Source organism: Elaeis guineensis, chromosome 1 (assembly GCF_000442705.2).
Source record: "Elaeis guineensis isolate ETL-2024a chromosome 1, EG11, whole genome shotgun sequence".
In the NCBI taxonomy this organism is placed as follows: domain Eukaryota; kingdom Viridiplantae; phylum Streptophyta; class Magnoliopsida; order Arecales; family Arecaceae; genus Elaeis; species Elaeis guineensis.
Window position 1 is genome coordinate 98,734,158 of NC_025993.2, and position 22,368 is coordinate 98,756,525.

The 22,368-nt window shown below is 36.3% G+C and overlaps 1 protein-coding gene across 1 annotated transcript; it reads right to left on the bottom strand.

Moving 5' to 3' along the window:
• Window positions 1-605: 605 nt before the first annotated feature.
• LOC105061064 (uncharacterized) lies at window positions 606-8,498 on the bottom strand. Its single transcript, XM_010945005.4, has 6 exons — window positions 7,917-8,498; window positions 7,338-7,438; window positions 5,659-5,756; window positions 4,016-4,224; window positions 3,753-3,805; window positions 606-1,000 (listed from the first exon to the last, which is right to left on the bottom strand). Exons 1-6 carry the CDS (start codon window positions 8,311-8,313, stop codon window positions 953-955), a joined length of 906 nt encoding a protein of 301 aa, XP_010943307.1. The 5' UTR covers window positions 8,314-8,498; the 3' UTR covers window positions 606-952.
• Window positions 8,499-22,368: the final 13,870 nt, after the last annotated feature.

Sequence of the window (22,368 nt, forward strand, 5' to 3'; positions counted from 1 at the left end):
ATTCGAAACCAAAAATCTAAATAGTTAAATATAATTTATTATCACTAAACTATTTAGATATTAAAAATCATATAATTTGAAATTTTTTGACCAATGTAAGTAATTAAAAAATAAATATAATTTTATATGATTTAATCTATGAAATTTTTTGACTCTTAAATGCATAAATTAAAGGTCTTTAAATCAAATGATTTTTTGTAGAAACAGTTTACAGAAAATAAGCCACATCCAACAATTCGAATTATAAATATAGTAGCACCGTTGCCCACCGTATTTAAGTTTCTGTGCAAACTAAACTAGAGTAGCCGATTTGGGTCAAGTTTGCAGGCTGGTCCGTTTCTTGAACGGAGTAGCTAGTTTGGTTCAAGTTTGCAATTTAGTCATTTTTTGGCACACTCTACCCAAGAGCATTGAGAAGATGCAATGCAGATACCAATACAAGACCCCCAGCGTATTACAAACATCCCCAAGCGCAACAAGGAGGGTGTCGGATTCGCTTCACCCGGTTCAATTTTCGGCTGTTAGGCCGAAAGCCAGAAAATTGTCATCATACATCATGTAAATACTAGAAGACCATGAGACGTTTTACTACAAAAGGCCATCCCTAAGTGAAAGAATTCTCATTTATTCATTGATCAACAATACAAAACCGCTTCAAAAAACAAAATATTCACCTATCATCAATTCATGATATAATGTATCGTGCCCATCTGCCAGATGATGATTAACTGCCCATAGAGGAAAAGATATAGGTGTCTCATACACACTCTACAGGCATAAATTTGAATTCCACAAGAAATAGTAAACATATCGAATAAGATATACGCAGGACTGCAGGCTTCTCACACAGTGATGCACTGCTAACTGTCACCAGGCAATAATTCTTAACCGAAGCCATTCTAGCCGAGGTTTCCTTCCCATCCACTATGTTCAAATCTCTGCATTGGTTGCCTTACTTGCCCGCTTTGGATTTCCTCTCATCATCATCACTATCTAAGCCCTGTCAAACACAATTTTTTGCAGTGCATCTTTCAATTTGTAATTTTGAAACAAAAGGTGATAATTTACTAAATGCTTCAAGGAAACCAAAGACAGAACAAGCGTGTGTGGTAATACAATAACTCATGCTCTGAAGATAGGAAAGTATTGAAAAATTGCAGAGTATAAATGACAAACAGAAAATTATGTTCATATTTATTGTATGTAATGGAGTCCCCTAGACCACCTCTCAAAAGGAGGAATTCAAGGACGACAACAACAGTAACTACAGCAGATCACAACATGGCATAAATGTGTTAACCCTGACACGCATTATTGACCCATTCCATATAAGCATAAGCTTTTATGTTCAAATGATCAGTAACATGGTGTCATCACCCAAGTTGCCCGATGCCACAAGCTCAAATCCCCTTCAGTTTCAATTCTTGATATAATTAACCTGGTGGTCATCTTAACACATTTCAATAATTGTATAATTTCTTCATCCCTCCACATGTGTGATCCAGCTGACACATGGCACATGGAGGGGAGGGAGTGTTAAGCTTGATTTACCCTGTAAGCCATTCATTAAACTTTTGGTTCAAATGGTTCATTAACAAAATGATTTTGCACGTGCTTCAATGCAGTATAACAGAAATTAGATGAAGCAACCAGGTTACAAAAAGCATCAGTACTTTAAAATGCAATCAATGCCTGCAGCAGCATATGCAGATGGAATGCATGGAATGCATAACATTTCCTGTGCACAGTTAGCATATGCCCTCTAATTACTACGTGGTGTGTATGCAGCAAGGTTAGCATTGTCTCGATGCAACATACAACTTGCTTATTAATATATAGCTACATACAACTTGCTTATTAATATATGCACTCTTGGCATTGTACGACACACATGTGCAACCCAACTTATGCAAGCACATATGAGTGGGGCAGGTTTCAGGCTGATGGTAAGGTTGGATGTGAATTTCAGACAGGCTGGATACATGCATATTAATATGTTATTATTAATATTGCTAATATTTATAAAAATTGGTTTCATTATTGTATCTAATATATTTTGAGGGAAGCTAGCAGCCACAGCTAAACTTCACAATCTATGTTCCCATGCTGTCCAATTGGTCGCCAAAAGGCATAGGAATGAAGGAGCAAAAAGGATACCAGGTTTCTCCGGTTGATTAAGTAAAATGTCTGATCTCCCTATGACACCTCTCCAGCCATCCCCATCTTCTCTATGTCCCCATCTCCACCATGTGCAATCCCTCCACCTTTCCATCCCTACTAACAACACCATAATTCTTTTAACTGCTCTCTTTATCTTTTCTTTTCATCTCCTGCCCCCTTTCCTCTCCCTCTTTTCTAGACCCACAAGGCCCGGGGGAAAAAACAACAACAAAATCCAGACCACCAAAATAGCAAAAGTCAAAAAATCTTATCAGAAATAAGAATCTCAAATTGAAAAATACCCAAATCAATAAAATATCTTGACTTTAAAAGACTTTCAGATATCCAATAGGAGTAAAAGGCAAAAACAAACCATAGAAAAAGGGTTACTTTTTCTTCTTTTTTTTTTTCATTTTTGTGTGCGTGTTTGCATGGAGGGGAGGGAAGGGCCCTTAGGTATTCAAAACAGCAGCCTTCCCAAGATTTCCAACCCAAGACCTGGATACAAAATGGGGCATATCCTTTCTTGAAGAAGCCTTCCTATTTGAGAAGCTGCACTCGATCGAAAATTAACGAAGAAAAAGGAAAAACATCAAGATAACAGATTCAATTAAAACATAAGTGTGAACCATATCAAGCTAATATTTCTAAGCCTAGCTAGATTAAGGAGGACGTGAATGACTGGAGCTAGGTGTGTTAGGAGAAGGGTGGAGGAAATCAGAGGATGTTTGCACAAAAAGGATGGCTTGGATGACTTCGATAATGAACGTTGAAGTAAAAAAATTTCTTGAAGAAAAGCAGGACATGTCAGTGGATTAAGGGATAGGAGATGGGACATGGGAAGCCAAACGTGGCTCCTGGGCTACTTTCATATATTTTATTTATTTCTAAATAATTAAAAATACTAATTGTATAAGCACCATATGTAGAACAAACTATGCGGTTTCTTGACCACCTGCTGCCACAGCTGCCTTTTAAAACACTGAAGAGCATATCACCAAAGCCTAGATGTAAAAATGCTTTGTCAAACTCAACAAAAATCATGATAGACAATTGGGGCAAGGATCATTTTTTAGGTGTAATTTTATGGGAAGATGGAAGAAACGAATGGGAGTAGAATCTTTGCGAATTGAAATGGTGTGTAGTGTTAGATAGGAAAGACCAGTATATGCAGCAGATCTCTGAAATTTCGATGCTATCCTGCTTCCCCATTATTGTGGTTATGAAGCAGAAGCAATAGTATACCAACCTAGAGTAGTTTGAAAGAATAAGCATCCCATAAATAATTATCAACCATCAATTAGAGACAGGATACACATGTAAGTTGCATCACACATATCCAGATTTAACATATTATTGCATTTATTCATAAAAGGTTAGGCAGACATGTATTGTTTGCTTAATAGTTTTTGTACCCAAAAAAAAAAAAAAACTAATATTGTTCATTTTCTCTGAAAGAACAACCTAGCTGCATCCCCAGTAAGAATCTCCTAAACCATTTATTGCAATGTGACGTACATGCATGATGGAAGAAAGAAAAAAAAGAGTTAAAATGGAAATTCCAAAAGCTGCAAATGCATGAGTTATCTTACCGAGTTGCCTCCAATCTTATCAAACTCATCATCAAAACCACCATCACCATCATCTGAAAAATATAGCATATCACAGGTATATGTCAGAAAATGTTAGCTACTAATTATATTAGATAATGATTTCCTCCAGCAGTTTCTAATGAAGATATTTCATGAATACCTGGTGACAGGGAAACTAAAGTGCTAGCATATACACTTTTTGGTAAATTTGTTATCCTTTTAATAAATGTGTGACAACAAATATGAAAATGTAAATTGCCTACCTGGACCATCATCATCACTTCCAAGGTCTCCCAGAAGAAACACATCCAAATCATGCTCTTTATTTAATGAGGTGGAAGTTTTACTTGGCAACTTCGATTCTTTTGCTTCTGCTTCGGTTGCTGGTGCAGCAGTTGTATTTTCCTTAAGGCTATCTTTCTGCTTCTGTTCTGCCTTCATTTTTAACTCCTCCATATATTTTTTTTCATAACTAATTGGATCCACATAGAACTAAAATAAGGTAACTGCATATTTATTTTTTAAGAAGAAAAGCATAGCATGGCCATGTCATAAAAAGCAATTCTTCTTAACAAATGAATTAGCATGCATTCTTTAAAGCTTCCAAGCTCTGGCTTGATGTCAAATACACCTAATGTATCAAGTTAACATTTTGCACGTTCAATTTTGTAAAGAGGAAATAATGAAGCCATTACAGAGTTCAACTGCACAGCGCCAAGTTATACATTGACAACTAAATAGTTCAGACAGTATTCATACAAGTTACTGCATGAAAGGTCAAAGAACTGTCCAACCAAAGGCATTTGCTAACTAGAATCAACGACCATGTTTACAGCGGATAAAAGTTTTGGAGCCAGTCTGCTTAGCAAACTTAGTTTGAGAATAAGATAATGGTGAAAGAAATGTTGATTCACCAAAATGTTAAAAGTTTGCTATTTTTAAGGTGTTCACATCATACACCAGAACAGGAGAGAACAAAATACTGGCAACATGCATAGCAGAAACTTAGTAATAGCTGCATGCGTGTGTTATGAACAGGTAAATTCTAAAACTAAATGGAAAATAGCATTCAGAACATTATAGATTTAAAAGTATCAAATATAATATAATTTATCTTGAAGAATACCTAACCCACAAGATACTAACTTGTTCAGCAAGCTTTCAGAATAAATAGATGAGAATGCAAAAGATGAAAAACATAATATGAGAGATTGTCAAACAAGATGGAGTGAAAGTCATCCCACATAATATTCATTTGGCAAAGCATGAGCTGTTCCATCAGAACCTTACATTCTTCAATATTTACTTCAAGCTATAGAGCACCCTTGGTTTACATTTGAGGTTTCACTACAAAATTCATCTACATTTCTCATGTTATTTAGACAGTTTCCTTAAGAACATCATTCTCTTCATCTAGATTGCCCAATAGCATTCCCACTATCAAAGGTTCCAATTTTTTCCTCCTACATCATATAGGGAAATTTAGTAATGTCCTACATCTTTTCTAACACTGCAATCCCCTCCCTCAGATCTGATATAATGTAGAGTATTGATTCTACATCTTAACATATATACATGTGAGAACTACATTCTTCTTCAATTAGCAAAACTAGCTATTTAGTTGGTGATAGCAGTATAAGGTAAATGCAGATCAAATATATGCAGTCACACGTGCATGCACGCGCATGTACGCACATACATGAATCAAACTAGCGCAAGAATTGTATATGATGTAATACATGGTTGCGAGTATGGTTCTGATATGAAAGAGAGTCAGGTTCAAATAAATAGAGGTGAAGCAGGCAAAACATTAAACATGAAATGTTGATCAAACATGTTCAAAAAAATAAAATTTTTTTTTTTAAAAAAAATCTGATGGAAGAAACCAGAAAGGGAAGATACTTACGGAGCCACATAATTGTTTACAAGTATAAAATATATTCGCCAGAATTTTCTCTCTTTCATGTGGCGTGGGCATAGCTCATATCTAAGCTTGGATATTTCCTGAAATACAGAAGCAGTTTATCTGTTTAATTCATGTAATGTGAGAAATAAATGAAACAAGAGGAATGAAAAGCATATCACAAATGCTTAATCTTAAGGTCAGCACCTAAGTAGAGATACTGTTCAGCGATGCTTGCAAACCGACAACCCTTTCTACCCAAAAAAAGAGAAAAGGGAAGGAAAGAAGTATACAAGTAGATAAAAGTATGCAAGTTGATCTCATGTGTGATAGGCACATGCCACTCATCAAAAATAATTTCGAAACTGCGGGCCCTAGTTCTACTAGCTTGACAAATCAGCATAAGCTAGAATCTTCAACTTGATTAATCCACTCCAGATCTCACTCTCATTCAGAAGAACTGATTCCTAATACATCCAAGACACCTTGAATAAGTATCATTATCTCTATTATTAAAATCAATATTATTAAAATAAAAGGTGCACTTAGATTAACTTATTTATTATTGAATCTCCACTCATGCATTTTACTAAAATGCACTTATTAGTAAATTTACAATATTAGAATTTCTAACCACATATGTAGCATAATTTTTATTTTTAATGAGCTACATTTCACCATTCTGACAATCCTAATCCACTCTCATACTCTCTTCCAATCCAGGTAACTGACAAGGCTTTTATCCAACCTGACAGTAGCAGACCATTAATTCTTCTCCTACTTTCATCTTCCAACACTCAAAGAGCTTGAATCATCAATTCCATTACAAATGCACAAATTCCATTTCTCTTGAGAACAACTATCCCATGGCATGATGTGATGTATCAAATTCTCTGAAAGATATCAGCAACATATACGATCTTGCCTTTGGGAAAAAGGTGCCGCAACAGCATTCTCTCAATCAGCAAAGTATTTGACATTAATTTGTACAGAAATCAGCTCTTAAGTCTACCTAACTGCAAATTTAAACTCCTTAATTCTCAAAAGACTTTCCAATAGGTATAATCAGTATATTCCATTACATCTTAATTTAGAGCGTGGGTTTCATAATGATTCAAAAATGTCTCAATATCTTCAAAATGAGAAATACTTAACAAAAACAGATTTAAATATGAGTAGAGGGTAGCTGTTAGGGCTGTAGTAGAATGAAAAGTGGTGATGACATTCATCATTACATAACTCTGAAATTGCTTCATGCTCATCACGATATCAGACAAGTTAATCAATAGTAAGATATTAGATACTCCGGTCATATATATAATCTCACCAAACTGGAACCTGAAAATGCCAGCATCAGTTTCCACCCAGTGGATCGATGCAGCTGGAACTCCCATTACAGTTTTTTTTTTTTTTTTGACACAGATATATCCACCTCATATAATTTGTATAGGCTGATTATATCTTTTGCAATACAGGATTTTTTTTATGTTTCAGCTAAAAGTATGGAAGGAGACTGTTATATCTAATTAGGGGGGAAAATCAGATATCCATTCACGTCAAATCACAAACCTGAAAAGCATCAATTGAGCCCAAAAGCAAGATGAGATAAAACCAAATGAAAAGAGATCATATTGAACTATGAACTTGTAAAATTAAATAAAGAGTGATAAAAAACAAAATACCTTAACTGTTGAGAGAACAAGCATAGCATGTCTCGCTTGCCACTGATTAAGATCCTGCCTGACATTTGACACTGTTGGAACATCTGACATTTCCGATTCGTCTATAAACAAAGCATATTAAAAGATTGAATAATTTATAAATTTTAAAATCAAAAGAAAGAAGGGAAGAGCAAAACAGACTGTTAATATTAGAAGCCAATCCCAAAAGTTATAACTGAAAAATAACAAACAGAAGGAACTCCCCAAGCAGCTTGCTTTTTACAAAATTCAGAACCGATAGACCTTATAAGACCACTACTGCGAAACAACCCCAGATGCTCCAGAAATCATACAAAATTTATCACATAAATTAATAAATCTCATAGATCCATTACATTCTAAAAAAGTAAAAAACTTCAGCTTTATCAAAAAAAAAAAAGATTAAAAATCCCCCCTTTCTAGTTTATTCAGCATCCCTGTGACCGAGAATTTCAAGTAAGAAGAAAAATGCCCTATATCTAAAGAAAGACTCGCACATTTTGTATAATTTTAGAAAAGTTAATAGCATCGCATTGAGATGTTGGTTTTCTTTTAACAGACCTTGCATGGGGAAATCGCGGAAGGTGTCGAGGGAGATCCCCTTGACGAAGTCCCTGAGCTCGTCAGTGATGCCGAAGCGCTCGAGATCCAAAGCCGGATCCGGCGCTGCGGATCCGCCCGGCGCAAGGGGGGAGATGGGGAGCGTGGGGAGGTCGACGGCGAGGGTCTTGATCTGGTCGGCGGCGCGGAGGGCCTCGGAGCGGATGAGGTCAGCCTTCTTGGTGGCCTCGGCGGCGAGCTCCTTGGACTTCTTGGCGGTCTCGGAGACGAACTCCTGGGAGAACTTGGCGGCCCCCTGGGTCAGCTCCTGCGACCGCTTCGCCGCCTCCTTGGAGATCTCCTGCGACCGCTTCGCCGCCTCCTCCGCGAAAACCCGAGCCCTCTCCCATAGATCCATCGCCGTCGTCTTCCTTGTTCGCCTCCGAACGTCGAGAGAGAGGAATAAAAAAAAGGGCGAGGATATGCGAGGATTGGGACGTCAGGGGAAGGGGAAAAGAATTACAAGGGGATCTGCGCTGACTGCGATGACGGTTGGATCCAAGACGGGAGATTTAGCTGAGAGGCGTCCGGAGAGAATGCCGGGAGCCCGTGCGCAGATCAGAAACTGTGGAACATGATCTAAAGATTGTTACGACAAAACGAGGACTTACTTGTGGGTCAGCAATATTTCGTGGAATTCTAACGGTACTGAACGAGAATTGACACGTGTATGAGATATGTACCTATGTGCCGTGGGATTTCCGGTTTCTGCTAATGTTGTAGGTTAATGTCAGTGATAATGAATCTTTTTGCTTTAAAAAAAAAAATGAAAAACGGTCGAATAGTATAGAAGAATTTCAATAAAAAAAAATTATATATTCCTCTTTCATGATATCGATCCTTGGATCATATCATATACAGTTCCAATACACTTCAAATTCTATTGTACGATCCAACAATGGGATCAGATAAAGGAAGGTGATCCTGTTTTTTATTTGCTTTTTTTTTTTTTTGGTTATTTTCTTTCCTTTGCTTTTATTTGGCTAGTCATTCAACAGAGAAGGTGTACAGGGGTGCAAGCATAAGTTACCTATGGAAGGAATGATTATATTTTCAAGGATAACCCGGCAAGTATCATGGGATGGCGTATCTGCTACTCTTGATTTATTTCCAAGGAGCATCTCTACCATGTAGCTGCTACCAAAATATGCAGTAGCCACGTCGCACCGGCTGCCACTTTCTAATTTTAGGCAGGATGCTCAGGGCTCAAGCCTGGTACTACAACATGCAGTAGTGAAAAATTATTGGTTAGAATTTTTTTACTGCATAAAAATTTTGGACTATTTAATAAAACATTACCATGTCATTTAGTAAGATTAAAAATATTTTGCAAAAGTTGAATTCAAGATGGCTATTCGTGGCTAACTAAATATTTTATTTCTTTTCTTTTTGGACAAGACAAAGTATCCATACAAATCTAGTGTGAATACAGTCAAAGAAGTTAGAAAACAAAATATCTTAAAATACCATCAACCTTTACAATCTCTATGCATGGCACCTCTGAGTGATCAATAAAATAAATAATAATTCAGTCCACTGCACTGTACATATAAAAATAAATATGCTTGATATCTAAAAAAGCACATCCGGTTACCAATATCCAAATGTTGTGAAAGAGCGGATGCATAGAAGCAACTCTTGATCACCCCTGATGCCACCCCAACACTATAGTCGAAAACCCCCTCAATGACAAGGTGATCCACCCTTAAGGTCATCCTTGTGTATGAAATGCAAGCCTCGACTGCCCTTAGCTCAACTCCTAGGATGGTAATATCAATCAAATAGCTACCACCAATAGCCACCAACCTCGAATCAAGTCCATGAATTATGAAACCTGCTCTATTGCTGTTGTTGTGTAGTGCTACCATCAAAACTAACCTTGAGACAACTTGGAGATGAGGGCTCCTGGGAGATGAAAATTCGACGATCACTATATGAGCAAGGAAGAAGCCCCAAGTGTTTGAATCCATCGAGGCCTTGGGTGATAGAGACTGGTGAACAATTTCTATGGCTTGGCTCAAAGCTTTCTTTAAGATGAACCAACACTATTTTTGGTCAACCATATATACACGCAAGGACTCCCCAGCTTCTATATTGATGATCTGTGATCCGGCGAGTCAACACTTTCTTTACCCATATCCGATCTGATTGGATATCGATTATCCGATCGGATATCCATCCCACTTAATTGAGATTTTCTAGATAAAAATAGAAGCATTGAATAATAGCCCATTACCACTCTTCAGTTTTTGAGATCTTAATCAAGTCTAAAGGCTATAAAGCCCACATTTCATACAACTAACCCATATTTGAACAATATATATATATATATATATAAAAGATTGGGTTGGGTTCGGATCGGGTAATGGGTCGGGGTGGTCACTATCCAAATCCGATCCGACCCGAGATATAAATTTATTAGGTTCGGATCAGGTGGGGTCAAAATCCAATCAACACATTGACCAATCTGACCTATTAGGGCTAGATTGGGTTGAAATCTATCTGGGTCAAGTGTAATTACCAAGTCTAGTAACTCTATCCATCATAGATAGAGATCTAGCCCACCAGTCCTCGAGCCTCTCTTAGATAAATAGCTCCACCTCCGAGCACTCCGACCTCTATAGTCTCCTTCCATGATCGGAATGCCAAGTAGTGCCAAACCCCATCCTACTCCATAACGCCCAAGTGTCCCTAATCGCATGCTTCATCATGGGCTTCATCTTTGGGTTGAAGTAAATAGTAGAGTTGAGAAGATTCACCTTCTGGCTTGAAGCACAATAGCATTCCTCAAGGATCCTTATGAGTCCTATAGAATTTCAAACCGATGCCTAGCCCACCAAAAGATAATCATTTGTAAAGAACAAATACGATATCAGCTGGACCCTTAGAGCTAGCACATAAAGAGCTAAGGTCTGCTCCAGGGTCATAGCTTGTAGGGCATGGGACAGGGTATCAGCACAAATGATAAACATAGGAGATAAGAGGCAACATTGGTGAAGACTAATAGTGCAATGAAAGAAATCTGTCGGCATGCCATTGATGAGGATGGCAAAAGCTGGGCACCAAATGCAACCCATAATCTAGTTGACCCACTAATTATAGAATCCACAGCTCTCCAAAGCAAGATAGAGGAATTGCTAGCTCATGTGGTCATATGTCCTCTCTATGTCGAACTTGATGGCCGTAGATAGTGGTGGGCTAGAGCACTATGCAAGTCATGTGGAAACTCTTGAGCAATAAGAATATTATTCGAGACACTACAGCTGCCCATAAAAGATCCCTGCTCTGAGCTAATAAGTCAATAAAGAATCAGCTATATCCTATCTACTATAATCTTGATACACACCTTATACAAGATAGTACACAAGCTAGTTTGCCTGTAATGGCTCGACTTCGAAACATCTTGTCTTTTCAAGAGTAGAGTGATGAAGATCCTTTTCCATACATTGGGCATTCCCTAATTTCAAAGAACTGTCGAATGGCCTCCACCACTTTAAGCTTGATGATGATGCAGTAACTTCAGAAAACAGGAGAGGGAAGCCATTCGATCCAAGCACTTTTTCCTCCACCATGAACTACATTGCCCTATGAACATCTTCCTTTGACACTGCCTTGACCAAGGAGGCATTCTCCTATGAAGAAACCTAGCAAGTGGGGGGCACACAAAAGCCCCATCACCTCCTAATTTGGCCATCCATTGTAACATAAAGAAGCTGAGAATCTCTTGCCTGACCTCATCCTCATTGTCCACCCATTGCCCACTATTGCCCCTCAATGATCATATTTGTGTTCTGTGCCTCCTGATATCGTAGTCTAACAAAAGAAGCTAGTGTTTGTATCCCCTTCCCTAATCTAATGAACCCTAGATTTCTGCCTCCACAAGACCTTTAGCTACATTAGTAGTGAGTGATGTAAGGAGAGCTTCTCTTGGGGAGTAGCTAGGTCACCTTCTGAAAATTCACCCTCTTGATCCTCTTTCAACTATAGCTCTAAAATCAAGGCCTTGAACTCATCCAGTCTCCTAAAATTGTTGATGATCTCGATCCGATTCCACTGCTAGAGTCTTCATCTGGTTAGCTCCAATCTTCTGATCACTCGATACATGGCATCACCTCATACTTGTAACCTCCATACCACCCACACAATATCCTAGGATTGAGCTTAAAAGAGATAGAACTTTTCAAATTAGAAAGGGCTTCGATAGGAGAAGATTGAAGTAGTGGAAATCAGCACTAGGCAGTGGTCCGATGCAATCATCCGGAGATAATATACCTGATGACTTGGGAACAACTAGATCCAACTAGTAGTGGCAAATGCTTTGTTGATCCACTTCCACACCCTAGCCCCATCCTATCGATAATTACATCAAGTAAACATGGGACCAAAAAAGCCAAGTATTAGTCTATTCCTCCTGATCATCTCCTGAAACTCCCTAGTCTTAATGTTGTTAGTAAAGGGCCTACCCCCTCTTCTCATAGGCTTCATCGATATAGTTGAAGTCCCCAATAACTAGAGAGGGGACATCTTGCTCAACCAATCTCATCACTCCACTCCAAAGCACTTGCCTCTCCCTGAAACCTATACTAGCATAAACACCACCATCGACTTCAAAGATTACAATGATAACTTGTTAGTTACATTTATGAAACAGATCAACATTGGCTACTCCATTCCCCCAAACCATAATGATGCCCCCCGATAAGTCCTTGGGACTTAATGGCATAGAACCCTTAGAACACCAGAAAGCAACGCCAAGCACAAGTGACATTGTTACCCAACAAATGGATTTGCAAAAACATATATAAATCTAGACTGTGCTCTTGCATAAATCTTCTAAATGTCAAACTAAAGGAGGGCTTGCCTACCCCCTAGGTGTTCCTGTTAGATTTTCTATAGGAGCTAGTACATGTAGATTTCAAAATTTTTTTAAATCCAAAATATAGCAAAAAAATCAGATTAAAATACTTTTAACCTAAATATATATTCATCATATGAAAGCACCTATGGATCTAGTTCATATGCTGAAATTAACATAAACTAATTTTAGAATGAATGAGAAAAGCTTGTGATCAATTCACATACCTGAATCGCTTTCTCTTTTGTCTCAAACCTGTAACTGGGGTTAAATCAAATTCAATCCCTGAATCTAAGGTTGATCAGGCTCTGAATCAACAGTACAAACATCCTGTCTCTACGGGTATTCACAGAACTGAGCTCAATTATTTTTTCTTGGATCCTACTGGCTTGAACCGAAAGACTAAATGAGCTTAAACCAAGCTTAAATAGGGATCAACTTGTGAACCCTTTTGATTTTTTTTTTTTGATTCTTGAAGAAGCCAAGAACCTTTCTTAATCTCTTAACTAATTAAGAAGAACAAAAAATAAGAAGTGGTTATAACTAACTCTCAACAAACTTAAGAAAAAGGAAAAGAAACCAATCAATCTTGGCACCAACCCTTGATACCAAAGAAAAGATGCTGCCCACTTCTCTCTAAGATCCAAAAAGGAGATGCCTAGCGAGAGAGGATGTGGGCTAAAGAGAGAGAGTAGAGGGGGCATGGGCACAGTAATAGATGGCACCAAAGATGGAAGATCATGAGATAATAAGAGAAGTAAGGCTAGGATCCTTTAAATAGACATCATAAGGGTATCCTAATCAAATTAAGATCCCTCCTCCTAATCATATTAGAAGTTCTAGCCATAATATACTTAGACCAAATAAATGGAGCACCACCCATAATTCACCCATGCTCATACCTAATGCTAGGCATCCCATCATATGGGATCCAATTAAATGCTCACAAAGTAGCCTATATGGTTTCATAAATTCACTTCAAAGATTCTTGATCAAATCAAAATGAGTAAAATCAAGAAACTCTTTCTTGATTTAATCTGAGCCATAAATTAAGCATCCAACTATTAAAGACCATTGAATCAAATTCAATTAGGTTCAAATCAAGTATAGAAATTAGCCAATACTTATCATATAAGCAAACCAACTATAAAAAAAAATTGGGTTCACCTAGGTACTAACAAGGTTAACATGAATCCAATAAGATTTTTTTAAATCCATATAAATTGATGCTTTATAAGCCCAATTATAACTAATCAAGACTTTCTCCCTTTATGTGTGACTATAGGTTCAATTATATCTGATAGTGAGACATACCATGATCTTTATCATAGGTATCACTGAAATTCTTTTCAGTGGATTGGAACAATCCACTCCAACTCGATAAGATCATTGATCCAAAATAATCGTATTGAGCTCTCATAATCCATCAATGATATCTAACAATATATAGTGGTAACCCAGCAGAATCGAAATAGAACCTCTAGGTATAGTTAATGTATGATATAGTCTCTCTATCATGAGTCATGACTAGATAGCAGGTCATGGATAAATTATCAAACCTCATCATCAGTCATATGATAGATTCAATCAGTTCAAATCTAATAATAATTTTAAATAAATTTTTTTTTATTAATCACACTGCTATGGTCATAGACTTGTGGACTCAACTTCTCAAATTTCATAGGACTACTCCTCTCTATCAAGATCGATAGATTCCATCTAGATGTATACCTTGCTCGTACAACTCAACCAACTGAAGCCAACATCCACTACAAAAACTTATGATTGAGTTAAAGCTTATGTATTGTCAAACTACGGTAGTCTTACTGTGAGCAACTGTGACACCGCAGGTCAAAGGACTAGTCACATGACTACAGTATCGAAATGATCACTGACGATTGGATAGAAATCTATATGATCTCTCATATGATCACGCTCAGCATTAGTTATTCTCTAATAACTATCCATACTTGCCGCTCAGTGTCTCTACGCCGTAAATTAGAGAATCATCTATCCCGAAGGAAGTGAAACGTGCGTCGGTCTATCTGGATCGATCATCGTCCCCATGACTATCCTATGAGTGGGAGTAATTTAGGAATCGATCATACATGGCTCTAATTCTCAATATTTGAGAATATATATCGTAACATCAATTCTAAAGATGATTCAAGGATACATAACTCTTAAATGAAAAAAAAATTTGCCCTCTACTGATTAAATCAATAGTTTAAAATATAAAATTATGTCATAAAATGAATAATATGTCAGCCAACAATTGACTTCTAAGATATACATTTAAGAATCTTCCACTTGAACTAAAGCCAATTGGCTATTAATCTAAACCCCATCTTCTTAAGATAGGCTTCCATTTTGGACCGGCTCAACTGCTTTATCAGTGGGTTTGCCACATTATTCGCAGAGTCTACTCTTCATACCTCAACATATTTCTTCTCGAGATAGTCATATATGATATGGAATCGCTATTTAATATGCTTTGATTTTTGATGAGATCAGAGCTTCTTAGCAAATGCTATGGCTCCATATTGTCGCAGTACAGTGGTATAGCATCAAATATTATTGCATCAAGTTCCACGATAAACTTTTTGAATCAGAAGCCTTCTTTTATAGTATCCAAAGCGACGACATACTCAGTCTTTATGGTCGAATCTGCGATGATGTTCTGCTTGGAATACTTTCAGCTGACTGTATCACCATTACAAACGACCACATATCTCGATGTAGATCTTCTATCATCAAAATCCGATATGAAGTCCAAATCTATATAATCCTCAATCTGTAATTCAGGTGCTCCTCCAAAGATCAAGAATAAATCTTTAGTCCTTCGTAAGTACTTAAGAATGTTCTTCACAGCTATCCAGTGCTCTTTATCTGGATTCGATTGATACCTGCTCGTGACACTCACAATAAAGATAATATCAAGTCGAGTATATAGCATGACATACATAAAGCTCTCTATCATCAAAGCATAAAGGATCCTACTCATACACTCGATCTCCTCAGAAGTGATCGGACACATCATCTTGGAGAGTTGAATACCATACCTAAGAGATAACAAATCTCTTTTGAAATTTTTTATACTGAATCGCTTCAGTATTTTCTCTATGTACAGCTTTTGTGACAGGCCAAGCATCCTTCTAGATCTATCTCTATAGACCTTGATCTCAAGGATATAGGATGCTTTCCCTAAATCTTTCATGAAAAATTTCTTAGACAACCAAGCTTTGACTGAGATCAACATAGAAATATCATTTTCAATGAGGAGGATATCATCCACGTACAGTATGAAAAAGATAAGTATGCTCCTACTGACCCTTTTATAAATACAAAGTTTTTCTTCATTTTTGATGAAACCAAATGATTTGATCACATCATCGAAATAAAAATTTCAACTTTGAGAAGTCTGCTTTAGTCCATAGATGAATTTTTACAGCTTGCAGACTCGATGATCACTATCATCGAACATGAAATTCAGAAGCTGCTCTATACAGATATGTTCCTCAAGATATCCATTCAAAAAAGTAGTTTTCATATCCATCTGTCAGATTTCTTAATCATAGTAAGCTGCAACAGCAAGCAATGTGTGGATGAATTTCAGTGTGGCTATAGGTGAAAAATTATCATGATAGTCAATGTGTTCGTGCTGACTATAATTCTTTGTCACTAGTCTTGCTTTATAGGTCTCTACCTTACCATCGATATTTATTTTTCTTTTGTAGATCCATTACACCCAATGAAAATAATTTTCTTAGGTGAATCCACTAAGGTCCATACTTGATTCAAATGTATTGAGTCAATTTCTGACTTCATTGCATCTAACCACTTCTCAGAATTAATATCAAGCATCACCTCATCAAAAGTACTAAGATCATCACCATGACCCCCATCTCTCACAAGGAACACTTCCTCTACTTCATCTTTCAGCATACCTATGTATCTTTCAGGAGGATAGGAGATTCTACTTGATCTTTGAGGTGAAGGTAGAACATTAATTACTGGCTCATTATGGATGGGTTCCTGAGGATCTATAGCTCATTGTTCTTTAGAGATATTCTCATCGAGCTCAACTAATCTACCACTACCACCATCTTGGATAAATTATTTTTCTAGAAACGTGACATTGCGACTCACAATCACATTGTGATCATGTAAAAAGTAAAAGTAGTATCCCATAGATTTCTTGGGATACCCTATAAATTGAATTACAATAGATCTATCCTCCAACTTATTAGCTTTCTGTCTCTTGACATAGGCTGGATACCTCTAAGTCTTAAGATAACTCAGACTCGACTTCTTACCGTGCTATATCTCATATAGTGTGGTAGGAACATATTTTAAAGAAATCTTATTTAAAATATACATCGTGGTAAGTAAGCATATCCCTAAAGAAATATGGATAAATCAGTGAAGCTCATCATGGATCGGATCATATCTAATAGGATTCTATTTCTCTTTTCGGATACTCTGTTGAGTTAAAATATGCCAGGAGAAGTTCATTGAAAGACTATACCATTTTTCTCAAGATATTTTAAAAATTCAGCACTTAGGTATTTTTCCTCCTTGATTAGATCGAATGACTTTGATGGGTTTATCTGTTTGCTTCTCTACCTCATGCCTGAATTTTCTAAATCTTTCAAAGACTTCAGACTTGCATTTCATGAAAAATACATATTCATACCATGACAGATCATTAGTAAAGATAATGAAGTAGCTATAACTACCACTGACCTACACATCAAATGAGCCACACATATCAGTATGTACTAGGACTAGTAACTCAGTGGTCCTTTTTTCTTATCCTACAGAGGGTAACCTAGCGATTTTTCTTCGAAAGCATGATTTACAGATCGAAATTGATTCAAATTTTATCAAGTCTAGGATCTCATTCTTTTTCAGTCTGTTTATTCTGTCTTCTCTAATATAACCAAGCCTATGGTGCCATAAGTACTTATGGTTAAACTCATCTCTAGATCTCTTTTGGCCTATGGCTCTCACTATTTAATCATTTAGGTTCACATTAGCATTAATACGCAAATGATAAAGACTATCAATCAAAAGACTGGATGCAACCAATTTATTTTATAAATAAATAAAATAATAATTTTTATTAAATTAAAAAATAAATCATCCTGTGTTAGTACAGAAATCGAAATCAAATTTTGACTAGCTATAGAAACAAAATAATAATCTTTTAAATCTAATCTAAAGCTTGACAGTAATTAAAAAGAATAGATTTCAATGGCTACTGCAGTAACTTTTGCTCTATTACCGATCTAAAGGATCATGTCATCTTACCTCAACCTTCTACTTCCTATTAGATCCTACATTGAAGTACATATATGAGCACTAGAACCAGAATCCAATACCCAACCAGAAGTAAAAAAAACTATTAGGTTAGATTCTATTATGAGCACACCTTCAGAAGGTTGTTCATCCTTTTTCATCTTTAGGCTCTCCAGATAAGATGGACAGTTTCTCCTCCAATGGCCATCGGAGTTACAGTGAAAATACTTTTTCTTTTCCACAGCTTTCTTCGAAATGTCCTTCTTAGGTTTGCTCTTCTTCTTCTGCTTCTTTGCAGGTTTATTCTTTTTCTTTTTTTGAGACTTTTTCTTGGAAGGTGCCCGCTAAATAATAAGAATATAGTCCCTTAAATTTTTCAAAGTACCCTCAGCAGTGACCAGCATATTGACCAACTCGGATAAGTTGCAGTCCAATTTGTTCATATGGTAATTTACAATAAACTGTCCAAATGAACTAATCAGGGATTGGAGGATCAAATCTATCTTTAACTCCCTCTGTATAGTAAGTCCGAGCTTCTCAAGCTCCTCAAAGTCCTTGATCATTGTCATACAATGATCATGAATAGACTGCCTATCATGCATCTTCATATTGAATAGTCGCTTGGACAACTCAAAGTGCGCGGTCTAGCTCTGCTCACCATACAACTCTTGTAGGTGAGTAATCATGGTATGGACAGTGGGCATGTGCTCATGCTGGCTTTGCAATTTGTTTGACATGATAGCCAGCACATAGCACTTCACCCTAAGGTCATCATCCATCTACTTATCCAGAGCAGCTCTTTGCTCTGTCGTAGGACGGGCTGGTAAAGCTAGGACATCTTGATCGAGTATATATCTAATCTTCTCGGATGTCAAGACTATTCTGATATTTCTGAGTCAGTCTTTAAAATTTGTACAAGTCAAATGGTTGGTTTCAAAGATCCAGATTAGTGGGTTAGAGGCCGACATTGTTTATCTATGAGAGTAAAAATTTTAGTTTGATATTTGTACTTAAATTTATATTTGATCTAAGAACTTTTAGATGTAAATAGACTCCCACTATTTTTTTTAGATTCCGACACTCTTAGGGTGGAAAGTGAAATTCTGACGGACTAATGCAAGATTTCTAGTAGATGCTGCGGTCTCACCGATGCTGTGCACCTCACCTAACAATTATTAATGACATGCATACTGAAGCATAGGCAACTCTTTATCCAGATGCTTCTCTAAGCATATTGCAGCAATTTGGTCTCTAAGTCATGAGAGCTCAGATAACACATATTGCCCCACTTCTTAATTAAGCCGGACCTATCGTTCATGAGCAGATGTAAAATCATCATTGAGTCCTTCAGATAACACATATTGGGCCCAACCCTATTTTCATCCTGGAGCAACTCTTTGCTAGTAAATTGGTTGTGTGTTCTCGATATAACTGAACCACTGTAACCAGCTGAAAATAGTCAACGCTAGTACCACGTCGTACTTCTACAACAGTGGAAGACCATAAAGCTTAATATTGATTGGGGAGGTTTAGGTCAGATCTCATCTAATCAGTCATCACATGACTGATCTAACTGGCATGGGCTAAACCAAAATACCTCAAAAACTAATAAATCCAATCATCTAATTGGTCGAGTAAGTGAGATCGGTGGGAGAGTATATCATTAACTCACCGTAAGCTTAATTGTCTAGGTGAGTAGACTCTCAATTAAAAACCACTGATCGAAACTTGCTTTAGACACCAAATGGCTTATTGATTTCAATTAGTCAACTTAGGTGAATCGAGTTTGAATTATGAAGCCAAATTAGGCCCTTAGGTTGACTCGATTCTACATATGGGGTTCAATCGACTAAATCTATAACACTTATAGAATCATAAACTCAATTGATCTAACCCAAATCAATACTTGATTTAATCAATAGCTACATCAATTTTGACTCAATATGATTTAATCATAACTTAAGATGTAATCCAATTACATGACCTAATGCAAAACTATCCATGCCCAACGATTCATACATACACTAATTTCATATCATAAAAATAATTTTTAGATTTAAATTTATTGCATAAAAGTAAATTTTTGATTTTTAAAATATTTTTAGAATATACATGCAATCATATATCATATATATATAAAATTTTAGATTTTTTAAAAATTAATTTCAGATCTAAACACATCATCATATATCACATATACGAAAAATTCAGATCGCAGAAATTTAATTTCTAACTCACGCATGCTTTCATATATCGCATATATGAATAAAAATTAGAACCAAAATATTTTTTAGATTTAAACATAAATATATACATTGCGTGTATGAACTAAAATCAAAATTTTAAAAATAATTTTTAAAATTTTTATGCTACTTTTATACATATAAACATATGGCTCTGATACCACTGTTGGATTTTCTACAGATGCTTGTGCATGTAGATTTCAAAATTTTTTTAAATCTAAAATATAGTAAAAAATTAGATTAAAATACTTTTAATCTAAGCATGTATTCATCATATGAAAGCACCTATGTATCTAATTCATATGCTAAAATTAACATAAACTGATTTTAGGATGAATAAGAAAAGTCTGTAATCAATTTACATACCTGAATCGCTTCTTCTTTTATCTCAAATCTATAACTGGGGTTGAATCCAATTTAATCTCTAGATCTAAGATTGATCTGGCTCTGAATCAGTAGCACAAGTATCTTGCCTTTATGGATATCCATAGGGCCGATCTCAATTATTTTCTTTTGGATCCTGCTTGGTTGAATCGAAAGCTTGAATAGACTTGAACTAAGCCTAGATAGGGATCAATTTGTGAACCCTTTTGATATTTTTTTCTTAATTCTTGAAAAAGTTAAGAACCTTTCTTGATCCCTTAACTAATCAAGAAGAACAACAAATAAGAAGTGATTGTAACTAACTCTCAACAAATTTGAGAGAAAGGAAAAGGAACCAATTAATCTTGGCGCCAACCCTTGACACCAAAGAAAAGATGCCGCCCACTTCTTTCTAAGATCCAAAAAGGGGACACCTAGAGAGAGAGGACATGGGCTAGAGAGAGAAAAGAGAAGGGGTGTGGGCATAGTAAAAGGTGACGGCAAAGATGGGAGATCATGAGATAATAAGAAAAGTAAGGCTATGGTCCTTCAAATAGACATCATAAGGGTGTCCTAATCAAATTAGGATCTCTCTTCCTAATCATATTAGAAGTCTTAGCCATAATATATTTGGACCAAATAAATGGGATGCCACTCATAATTCACCCATGCTCACACTCAGTGCTAGGCATCTCATCATATGGGACCCAATTAAACACTCACAAATTAGCCTACATGATTTCATAAATTTACTTCAAGAATTCTTGATCAAATCAAGATGAATAAAATCAAAAAACTCTTTTTTGATTTAATCTAAATCATAAATTAAGCATCCAATCATTAGAAGTCATTGAATCAAATTCAATTAGATTCAAATCAAGTATAAGAATTGATCAATGCTTATCATATAAACAAACCAACTACAAGAGAAAATTGGGTTTACCCAGGTACTAGCAAGGTTAACATGAACCCAATAGAATTTCTCTAAATCCATATAAATTGGTGCTTTGTAAGTCTAATTATAACTAATCAAAGTCTTCTCCTTTTATGTATGATCTCAAAGATTCAATTCTGTCTAGTAATGAGACATACCATGATCTCTATCATAGTTATTATTGAAATCCTTTTCAACGGGTCGGAATAATTTCACTCTAACTCGATATTGATCATTGATCCAAAATGGTCCTATTGAGCTCTCACAATCCACCAGTGATATTTAGCAATATGTAGTGGCAACTCAGCCTAATCAAAATAGAACCTCTAGATGTAGTTAATGTATGATATAATCTCTCTATCGTGAGTCTCGACTAGATGGCAAGTCTTGGATAAATCATCAAATCTCATCATCAGTCATATAATAGATCTGATCAGTTCAAGCCAATAGTGGTTCCAAATAAAAATTTTTTTCTGTTAATCACACTGCTATGGTCATAAACTTGTAGACTCAACTTTTTAAATCTCATAGGACTACTCCTCTCTATCAAGATCGATAGATCCCATCTAGATGCATACTCTTCTCGCACAGCTCAATAAACTGAAGCCAACATCTATTACAAAAACTTATGATTGAGTCAATGCTTATGTGTAGTTAAACTATAACAGTCTTACTGTGACACCGCAGGTTAAAGGACTAGTCACACAACTACAGCAT